This window comes from Mus caroli, chromosome 19, assembly GCF_900094665.2.
Source record: "Mus caroli chromosome 19, CAROLI_EIJ_v1.1, whole genome shotgun sequence".
Lineage (NCBI taxonomy): Eukaryota > Metazoa > Chordata > Mammalia > Rodentia > Muridae > Mus > Mus caroli.
The window spans coordinates 43,191,610-43,202,787 of NC_034588.1; the positions used below are offsets into that span (position 1 = coordinate 43,191,610).

General features: G+C 49.4%; 1 protein-coding gene across 1 annotated transcript in view; it reads right to left on the bottom strand.

Annotated features, from left to right (window-relative positions):
* Positions 1-2,415: 2,415 nt before the first annotated feature.
* The window catches only part of Arl3 (ADP ribosylation factor like GTPase 3), a 45,945-nt gene continuing 37,182 nt past the window's right edge, over positions 2,416-11,178 (bottom strand). Inside the window, exon 6 of the mRNA XM_021151881.2 lies at positions 2,416-2,697. Coding sequence (XP_021007540.1) covers positions 2,650-2,697 — 48 coding nt within the window. The 3' untranslated portion in view covers positions 2,416-2,649. The remainder of the gene's footprint in view (positions 2,698-11,178) is intronic.

Consider the following 11,178-nt stretch of genomic DNA (forward strand, 5'->3'; position numbering starts at 1 on the left):
GGAATAAAGAAATCGTCAGAGACAGGGGACAGAGGGAAGGAGGGAGGGAGGTGTGGGGGAGGGCTTCGGTAAGACTGTCCTTCTGCGGCATCTCAGGCTGTGGACTTTTCTACCGGGCAGAGCGAACCACCGGCATAATCGCTGACTTTCAGCTGTGCACCGACATGTTCCCCAGCTCAGCCCCACATCAATGACACCCTTGTTTCCATAGTAACCAAGGGAGAGCGAAGGGGAAAGGGTGTATTGCACTGGGCGAAGGGAATCCAGCCAAAAGGAGCCACACAGGGAGGGTGAGAGCAGGGCTCGGTTTTTCCCACAACTGCTTGGAGTATACACTGTGGACTTTGCCTGCCCTCTGGCCTCGGCCCTCGCCCCCTGAACATTCAGATGCAATGGTGCGCAGAGCAAAAGTCTTACCAGGGCTCACTGGGATGGGGGGGGGGGGCACAGGGGCGGGGCATGCCCTTTCTAGCTTCAGACTCTGTTCTCTGGCCATGGCCACAGGGGGCAGGGGTGGCACAGCAGAAGGAAACGGGACTTTACAAGCATTCTGTTTTTACAAATGGGAGCTTTCAAACTGCAGTTTTCAGGCTCCATTCATTTATCCCCGGAGCCCCCGGAGGGTTCAACAGGGCTCACAGGGAAGATAAAAGCCTGTGACAACCACAGTTGTCTCTGGTGTCTCTAGCTGGGAAACAAATGTGGACATTTACAGAGACAGCGGATCAGAGCAGGGCAAGTCGCTCTGCCTAGAGCTGGGGCTGGGGGTACGGGTGGGGGTCGGGGCTCTTTAGAACAGTTCCTTTAGTTGGTGGTAAGAGACTAAAAATGCATTACAACTCAAGCTCTTCCCAAGTCAGAGAGAGTCCCCTGGTGCAGCATTCAAAAACTGGACTTCAAAGCAGGCTTCCAGCCCCGCAGATAATATCCTGAAGCATATTCGTAAGGAAAAGCAAGTCTCAAGGGCCAAAGCTACATCTGGTGGCCCGAGAAGGGGCATTTCCGATGCTTTATAGCTGTTTGCCACCCTTCAAAGCTAGCGGGATTCTTGGGTGAGTTAGAGAAGTCGATGGGAGAGGCTGTGGGGCTAACTAGCTGAGGTTTAAAAACCTCACCTTCTTTTGTCTTGCAAGTCTTTACAGGCCCGTGCCTGTGCACTGCTACCCACCACACCTCTCCCCAGCCTTTGTTGATAGCTTTCCTCCTGGCCACCTTTCAAACTGTCCAAGGTTCTCCCTCTCCAGAGTCCAGAATAAGCTGGGACTTCTGTGGCACTTCCTGTCTTTGCTCACAAACCATGGTGGGCTTGGAAAGGGCCACCTCCCAGGATGAGAAGGCAGCTGGCTTCCCTGGCCCTACCAGGCATTGGATAGCCTCTTATTTATCCTCTGAAAAGCCCTGAGCTCTTGCCCAGAACAGCTGAATTCAGGAGCAGGCTATGCCTTGGTCTGCTTTGGGGGTTTGAGGCTGGGATTTCTGAGGGCTCAGGCAAACTCCTTTTGCAGTGGGGGAAGGAAGGGAGGGGGGAACCATCCCTCCTGATCAGACCACAACAGGGTTGCTGGAAAGGGGTTGAAGAGCACAGCATAGGGCGAATGGCTTTCCAGGGGCCCAGCCCATGCTCAGCCTGCAGCAGGATCCTTCCCACACCGCCTAGTTGCCAGCTCTGTAAGAATTGATCTCTCCTCAGAATCGATCTGCCTGGCTTTTCTCAGTGGAGCAGGTTCATGGCACAGCTGCATTTATTTTTAAAATCTGATAGCGCCGGCCTATTGTGATCATTTAAACACAGAATTCTTTGAGCTTTAGAAATCCCCTCTCTAGGACTGCAGAGAAGTCGGCTAATCTCGGAGCCTGCTGCTCCCTGCTCCACTGAGCTGGAGAAAGCCTGTTTACGCTAGCCTGAGCCCTCGATGTGAGGGCTTTTTAAGGACCTTGTAATTTTTCTGGAATTAAACCTCCCAGCTCCCCTTACATTCCAGATGTCATTACAGTCACAAGTCCTACGAATCTGCTTCTCCATGTGGTTGGCAGGGCTGAGGGGATGGGGAGAAGGTGGAGGGGCTGGGGCTGCAGCGGCCACAGCTCTGTGGCTCTGTAGAGACTTGTTTGCCAAGAATGTTCTTCTTTTTCTGTCAAAAAGTGAGGATTACACACAGCCCCTTACCTACCTGACCAGCTATCCTTTACCTCCCACAGTGGCTGCCTCCTGCCGGACAGGAGTCCTGGCTCAGTTGCAGATGGGGGGAAAAGGTCTCTGCCCAGCACCACCAACCATGCAGTTTCCAACTTGCAAGAGAGTGAGGGGACAGGTCAGTAACAGAGACGGCACAGCCGCCTGGGATCATCCGGCGGCAGGACAAGCGCTTGCTCCTTTCTAATCATGTGCTCTGAGACATTTAATACTATTTCAACTATGCAGAGGAAATAATAGAATTCCTTTATTTGAAAAACGATACCGAGCCTCTGAGATCAGTTAAAATCTACTGCTTGGATGGGGATCCTTCTCAGGCTGCTGTCCCTCCCCGCCCGCCACACAGCTGTGGCTGTGCACAGACAGAAAAGCATTTGGTCAGAAAGCAGCAACCCAGTGTTTCTCGGGCTGACTCCAGCTCCCAGCTCCAGCGCCACCATCCGCCTGCCTCCGTTTTATTTCTTCTTTGCGTTGACATTCTTGCAGACCCAGTTCATGCCATCCTTTGAGGGAAATGGACAGAAAAAAGCCGTGTTAGTTGCAAGGAGTGTCCCCAAGAGCTCAGCCTGGAGGGGACTGGGACCACCTACTCTCTAGGGAGTTTGTTGCCCACCCGGCTCCTTTTGGGAGGGCGGAGGGAGGTTCTTGAGCAAAGCAGGGAGGCAGCCCGCCCCGTCAACCTCTGAACTTGAGATGCGTCCTCAGGAACTCCCTCTGAAAAAATAAACACATCTCGCATCTGCCCGCCGAGGAGCTGTCAGGGAAGATTCCAGCCTTTTCTGGCGTTTTCTAAAAGCTGACCCTTACTAGGACACTGGTTCAATGAGCCAGCCTTCTGGTTCCCCTGCGTGTTTACAGTGTGACAGTGTACACTTGGGTTAAATTAGATTTCATTTTGGAAAAACAACCCTCTGCAGTGGGTGTTCCTCCACACATGCAGGGGCAACACACACATGCTTCTACAGAGAGGTTTCAGAGTGGCTTCTTGTCGCTTTAAGCACTACAGTAGAACAGAGGGAAGGAGAGGTTTTCTTAAAGGCACATCGACCTTGAAAGTGTCCTTTTTTTTTTTTTTTTTTTTTTTTTTTTTTTTTAAAAAGGCTAGAAAAGGGCGGGGGAAAAAAAAAAAAAAAAAAAAAAAAAAAAACCCACACAATGCCCACAGCCTCCTGGTAGGCAGCACAGTTCCTCACTGATGCCAGGCCTGTCAAATGTGACCTCCTTGCCAACCCCCTCTGGAGCATACCTGGACGCCACCACCCCCACCCCCACTCCTGCCCTTCAGGCAAGTCAGGCTCCCTTAGAAGCAGGAAGAGAGCTCCAGTGGGTCCTACAGGGTATCTTGCCCAGAGTCTGGCAAGCTGCCTCACCTCTGCATGCTTATCAGACACACGTGACACCCAAACTCCCAACCCCACATTTCTGGTGGCTGTGGATCTGGCCGCTGAACCTGAACACCTAAGACAGCTTATGGCAGTAAATATCAGCTGACACCCTTGGCCACTGGGACATTAATCCCATAAACAATACATCACTGCAAAACAGCCAGCAGAGCCCCTTTCTCCTGGCTAATCTGACAGTCACCTGCAAGTACCCTGATTAAAACTGCACTGGCTGCGGGGAGGGGGGGGGGGCACCGGGGCAGGAGAACCTGATGACCTGAGGGAACTTCCTGCTTTGCCAAGATGAGACCTAGCCTTGGCAGAAAGCCTTCAGGTGGGAAGCACCTGGCTGCAGCTGGGCAGTGGGGGATCCGGTGAGGGGGACCCCAAAGCATCTGATTACAACTGGGTCAGCTGCACACTCTGAAAAGCTGAGCAATTTTTAAACCGTTTTATGAAAAGGATTCATTTAAAGAGAGCATGTTTAATTTTAGTAGCTAATTGGTTTCTAGGAAAAAAAATGATCACCTGCCAGGAGACAAGAAAGATTTTTACACATACAAGAGGGATGACTATGGTGATAACCTTCTTCGCTTGCTCCAAAGCGGAGAACTCAGAATAAGGGCGGCGCTTCCACGGTCAAGTGCAGCACAAACACTCATGGCTCCCTCCCTACAGACACATTTTCTCTGGGATATCAAGAAGTCCCCACACAATGCCAGAGCCACTTTGTCTTTTTCTTGGTTTATGACTGGCGAAGTGGGGGGGGGGTCCCTTATTATATTTCACCAAACATAAGTGTAGGCAAAGAGATAGGGAAAATATTTACTCAGCTGCAGGCACTCAAAGCGGAAGGTGGAGGGGGCCATACTCTGTGGGGGTGGGAAGGGGCTTAAAGGGCAGGGCCTGCTGAGGGGCGCTGTCTTGCAGATGTCTGAGGATCTACAGCCCAGGCTTGCCCACCATGGTCTTGCTGACAGAGGGCGCTCAGAGACCAGCACCTCTGGCTGTCCCCCACCTCTGGTGCCCTTCTTGGGTAAAGCCCTGGACTGGGCTTGGGGAGGTCCCTTTGAGCATTTGGGAGCTGGAGGGGACAGGCAGAGGGCGGGGAGGACCACAATCCTCCGTGACAAGTGACAGTTCTTCACAAATCAAGTAAGGGCAAGCTTTACCAAGTAGCCCACTGGAAAGGAAAGGTAATAGTGTTATCCCAAAGCCAGGATGGGGGTCTGAGCAAAGGGCCGCCATGCTGTCTGGTGGATAGCCCGTACTTAATTTATAGTCTTTTAAATTAATTCTCATAACCACCCAGTGAATATATATTATTATTTCCAGATTGCAAACAAGGAAATGAAGAACAGAAAATTTGGGGGCAGAGGTGGCCTTTCTTCCCACTGAGAACCACACTTGGCCAGCCGGTCAGATACGGCTGGTCACCATCTTCTCTGTGGCTAAGGATGACAGCAAGCGGCTCTGCATCTCATTCACAGAGGAGCTGGGGGGTCCCTTGGAAGGCAACAGGGGAAGGCCACTCTGCTGGGGATTTTCCCTCAGGGCTTCCTTCAGGCAAAAACAGGGTAAAGACTGGAGGAGCCCTGTCAAGGAAGGAACCCTGCCTGCTTTGCCACAGCTCTAAAAAGGACCAGAGGGTTCCTAACCTGCTGGGAGCTAGGGCTGTGGAAGGCGGAGCATTTGTGACCTGGGCCACCTCTGTCAGTGGCTACTCTGACTTTTAGAGGCAACAGAATTATGCAGAGGGGCCGTCTGCTTCTATATGTAAGTGAACAGCGTGACTGCTTACGTGAAGGAGTTGTCCCTGAAGAAGGACATGAATTCATAGGTTTGTTTAATGGTTGAACTTTTTATTGTTAAGAACTGTTTTGACCGATTCCCTGCACATTTGATCTTCATTATAGGAACGACGCTCTTTGGTGGGAACAGTCTCCTCTCTCCTTTCCCTACCAATCTTGCTGAAACTGAATTTGAATTGATTAGCTTCGATTTATTAATAGAGACTAGTGGCAGGGGCTCTCAAACGGGGCCTTGTGTGGCTTCCTGGAGAGGAAATAAATATCTCTGTGTTGCAGAAGTATTCTGACCATATCTATGGGGGTGGGGGTGGGGGAGCAGGGGTGTTGGTGGTGATAGTGGTGGTGAGGATGGTGAGGATGGTGGTGGTGACAAGCTGTCCCTGCTAATCATCCCCAAGCCTGAGAGTCATGGTGCGCTGCCCGTTTGTGTGCAGGACTGGTCTCTGGCTGTTCTGCTTGTTTACTTTGATCCCAGTTCGGAGCATCCATCAGTGCTGGGTGGCTGCAGGGAAGCCATGGTGGCCGTGGTTGGGTGGGCTAGTTTTTAAAGCTAGGCTGACTATGTGGCCACCTCAGTAATTGCTCTCTTGCTGAGCAATGCAGCCTGTCCCATTGTGCCTTTAGGCCCCTGGGGTCAAGGAGCAGCTGAACACAGCATACATAAAATATCGCTTGCTGTTCATATTTTTCTGGTGACAAAGGGCAGTGTACCAGGGAGGGAGCAAATCACATGTCACAGGCTTGCTCTCTCAGTCCACAGAGAGGTCTGCAAATATAAAATTCAACCTGAGGGCCGACTGATGGGTAAGCAGTTCCATGAATACCTAGAATAAGTACCAACCGATCCCAAGCCTAGGAAGAAGAACTGGACATCCCTTTTTAAATGATAAAATGTGCGCCTGGGGAGTATAGCTCGGAAATAGAATAAAGGGTTAGCATAAACAAGATACTGGGTTCAACTTCTACCCCTGCAAAGAAGAGCAAGTCAAATTCTGGTAGTAGACTAAGGAAAAGTCCCCTAGATCAAGGAAAACCAGAGGCAGGAGGTGGGCGGGCGCCCCTCTGAGAGAGGCTTAGTCCACACTCAGCAAGGTGGGCTGCGGCCGACCCACCTAAGGAATCAAGGCAGCACAAGACACTGTGGTCTGAATATCCTTCCTTTCTGGAGGAATTGGGGAGATGCCACCTGAGAAGCTAGTCTAGCTCGGTGGCCTGGAGGGCAGCACCTGTGCATCATGCCAAAGCCATCCGTGTTGGCAGGTGACCGGTGATGACAACGTCGAGCCAGGTTTAAACTGTGGCTTCTCCTTTAAAAGGAAATCGAGAGCCAGGACAATCAGGACAATCACACACCGAGCTTGAAAAGGTCTCCAAACACTGAAGCTGCAGTGGGAAGGACGAAGGTGGTCGGGTGAATTCNCGGCGGCAGGATGGGGTTTTCTTTCTTTTCTTTTTTTTTTTTTTTTGATTTTTCGAGACAGGGTTTCTCTGTGTAGTCCTGGCTGTCCTGGAACTCACTTTGTAGACCAGGCTGGCCTCGAACTCAGAAATCCGCCTGCCTCTGCCTCCCGAGTGCTGGGATTAAAGGCGTGCACCACCACGCCCGGCATTTTTTTTTTAATTTATTTTTTTTTATTAGGTATTTTCCTCGTTTACATTTTCAATGCTATCCCAAAAGTCCCCCATACCCACCCCCCCAAGGATGAGGTTTTCTATACCTCGTTTTGTTTTGTTTTTTTATCTAACCCCGATTCTCTGTACACTCTCTAGATTTCCATTGGAAAGGAAAGGACAGAGCCTGGTGCTGAGTGATATATCCTAGGAGGTCCAGAACCCAGGCCTGGCCTCAAGGACATGGAGGTGTCTCTCCATCCCGGGGGTGTGTCTGGCTGTGGGAGCATCCCAGACATTTTTCATTCCCTTTTTCCTGCTGTCACCTGCTTGATGGAACTGGGTCTCCTCTGATCCCTCCTTTGGACTAAAGGCCTCTCAGCAGGATGGAGTGTCCAAGATTGATTCCCTCCTTCAGAGTTTGTGCCCTTTACCTGCTCTTCCTTCTGAAAACCCGCTGTATGCAGCGTTGGCCTCCCAGTCACCATCAATCAAGTGAAGGAAGAGCTGTTCCAAACTCTCTTGATGTCCTTAACAGTCTACCACACACAGCTGAGCACATGGCACTGTCTTGTAAAGACCACCTCAGTAAGTGTGCCTTGAGGATATCGGGTACAAACGCCCTCCTGGGAATTCCGTCCTAGGAACCCCAGCTCCCACAATTCCAAATGACATGTTCAGGCCATTTAACTAATGGGAAATAGTCACCTGGCCTGCTTGGCCACAGAGGACATGGCACGTCACCTGTCTGACTTCCGACTGGCCTCTGGGCTAGACCGCTTGAAGGGCCTTGCTATTTGTTACTATGCCACAGTTCTCCTAGGTCAGTTTTTTTATTTGCGTGTTTATAAATGTTTTACATTTCATTCATCCATCCAGCCATTGTGTGTCTGTGTGTGCCTATGTGCGTCTGTGTATAGTGGGGGTGTCCACGCCTGCCACGGCACATGTGGAGCACAGAGGACAACTTGCTGGAGTTGTTTCTCTCTTACACCCTTATACCGCATGCGTGGGTTCCAGGGAGTAAGCTTGGGTCAGCAGGTTTAGAGATGAGTATGCTGCACCGCTATGTAGGCCGCCAGATGGGTTTTGATTGGACCTGTGTGCACACACAGTGCAGACAGCAGAGCTGGCTCTCAGCACTTAGAACCGACGCACAAACCCTGGATCCCCCAACCTTCGCCTTTTCTCAGACTTTTGTACAGTTTCTTTCTGGGCTGTCACAGAGGCAGCTCAACCAGCTGGGCAGCCTCTGGGGAGGTGGGGTAAGGAGAACAAAATGGAATTTAGGAAGTTTTCATCATTAGGAATTTCTATCTGAAAGTGAACCCGGAATAACTGAATCATACAGTCATTTTCCTAGCGAAGTTCTTAATTTTTAGGGATATTTTAATCCTTAATTAAGAGCCACGAAAGGCCTATACTTTAGCCATGCAATCCTAGAAAGGAATTACATTGATTCTTTTCCAGGTATCGAGACGCTGGCTGAGACGGCAGCATCACCTGAGGGGGCCCGGTCATTCACTGGCTGCTGGGGGGGGGGGGAAGCTTCCAGAGGAGGCTCCACGACCTTTCTCTGCTCCCCAAAGGTTACCGTGAAAGGACAATAGAAGATTCCCTTCTTAATTAACATTTTTATTAAATAACCTATTTCAAATAATGGTTAAATTCTCTAAATTTATATCATTCTATTAACCATAATCTAATCTCATTAACCTTGAAATCCCAGCCTTAACTATCCAATTCTATACACCCTGGTACTCGCTACAAACTAATTAAGTGACCTTCAAACTATTTGTCCTCTGTATAAAATCATTTCCTTTGCTCTTAGTTCTTTGCTGGATGTCTCTCTCATTCATACGACTGCATTTTGATTAATTAATTAATTAATTTATCTGGTGTGTACGTCAGTGGGAACTCTGGGGAGTCAGCTCTCTCCTGCCCTGTGGTCCTGGGATCAAGCTCAGGTCATCCATCAGCTTTGGCAGCAGTCACCTTTATCCACCGAGACACCTTGCTGACCCTGGACCTCTTTTGATGCCACTTCCTGTGCCCTTGGTTGCTGCAGGTCCTCGATTAAAAAAGCACTTTTTTTTTTTTGATACAAATAACCAAAATGATCGTAGTTTCACTTTATTCAAAGTGCTTATTGCTCACAGACATCCCTTGCGACTACCACACTGTCTAACTGCCTAATAGCTTGCTGTGTAAGGGTTCTACAATGGAGGCAGGGGATGAAGCTCGCAGGTAGAGCACTTGCCCATCATGTTCACTGACCTGGATTTGATTTCCACCTTGGAAGAACGGAGAGAGGGAAGGGAGTGGAGGGAAGAAGAGGCACTCTAGGGACACTGTGTATCTGTGGTGGTTACACTGCCAGTCTGTAGGGGGCACTGCGCACCTATCTGTGGTGGTTATACTTCTAGAAGCACACAGCTCTACCCAGACAGGAGTGAGGTTGCAAAATGCAAGAGTTCCTGGATACCTTCAGGTTCCTACAGTATAGAGGGTATAGAGCCCTTGACTTAAATGCTACTGCACTTGGTACTGACTCCAGCTCATTTACTCTGGCCCCACCCCTTTTCCATATCCTTGGGCAGGCTGAAGAAACCATAACACACTTTAATTCTGGCTTTGCTTTTTCATGTTTTCTCCACCCTGGCCAAGAGTGGAGATCACAGTACCCATAAGCCCTCATTCTAATGAGTGTACACATACAACCCGTTTGTTCTCCTCAGCACCCCTTTTACAGCTCCCAACACCAATACTGGGATGCCCTTGACTTACTTTCTTTCTTTCTTTTTTTCTTTCTTTCCTTTAAAGTTCTATTTTATGTATACGAGTACACTATAGCTGTCTTCAGACACTCCAGAAGAGGGTATCAGATCTCATTATGGGTGGTTGTGAGTCACCATGTGGTTGCTGGGATTTGAACTCAGGACCCTCGGAAGAGCAGTCAGTGCTCTTACCCACTGAGCCATCGCTCCAGCCCACCCTTGACTTTCTAACATCTGTGTTCTGAGCCATTTAGAAGGGCAGAAAAGTTCTTGCTGAAAAGCTTTATGACACAGGAAAGCTTCTTCTGGGCTGGGGCTGTAGTTCTGTGGGTGGAGCGCTTGCCTGCTATGTACAAGGACTGGGTTCCATTCTCAGCAAGGGTAAAAAGGAGGCCACCTGTCACCTCTCCCCTACCTATGCCTGTGTCTACCAAATTACCCTGTACACAGCTGGAAGGGCACACACAGGGTAAGGTCCTTTCTTCCTCTCTTCCTTCTTTCCTTCCTAGGCAGGATTTCTCTATGTAGCCCTAGCTGTCCTAGAACTCACTCTGTATACTAGGCTGGCCTTGAATTCACAGAGATCCACCTGTCTCTGCCTTCCAAGTGCTGGAACTAAAGGTGTGTGCACTACCACCTGACAGATCTTTTCATTTTAGAAGAGGGTTGTAATTGAACAAGATTAAATAAAATGATCAGTATTTACCTATATCCAACATCCCATGTTGTACTTGGACTGGGTTATAAATTACCCTAAAGCTGGGCGTGGTGGCGCACGCCTTTAATCCCAGCACTCATGAGGCAGAGGCAGGCGGATTTCTGAGTTCGAGGCCAGCCTGGTCTACAGAATGAGTTCCAGGACAGCCAGGGCTACACAGAGAAACCCTGACTCGAAAAACAAAAAACAAAACAAAACAAAAAAATTACCCTAAAAAATGTAGTTAGATCAAAGGTCTGAAGACAAGCTTTTATTCACAAATAATCACCTATGTGGTAGCAATCTTATAAGGGAGAATCTAGAAGAATGGTAGTTTAGTCCCTTTGTATAGGGAATTAGGAGAGAGAACAATTCTTTGACTTACTTTTGAGACAGTCTCACATAGCTGACTTCCTGTCCTGCTGACTTTACCCCCCAGGGTTGAGGATTGCAGGCCTGTACTGCCATGCCTACTTCTCTGTGCGTCTTTGTACTGCTGAGATGAACCTGGAACCTGTCTCGTAAGACAACCAACCACTCTACCTCTGAGTCATGCCCTTATTCCACATTTTCTTCAACTTCATAAACTTTATATAATTAAAAATGAAAAAAAGGGCTGGTGAGATGGCTCAGTGGGTAAGAGCACCCGACTGCTCTTCCAAAGGTCCAGAGTTCAAATCCCAGCAACCACATGGTGGCTCACAAC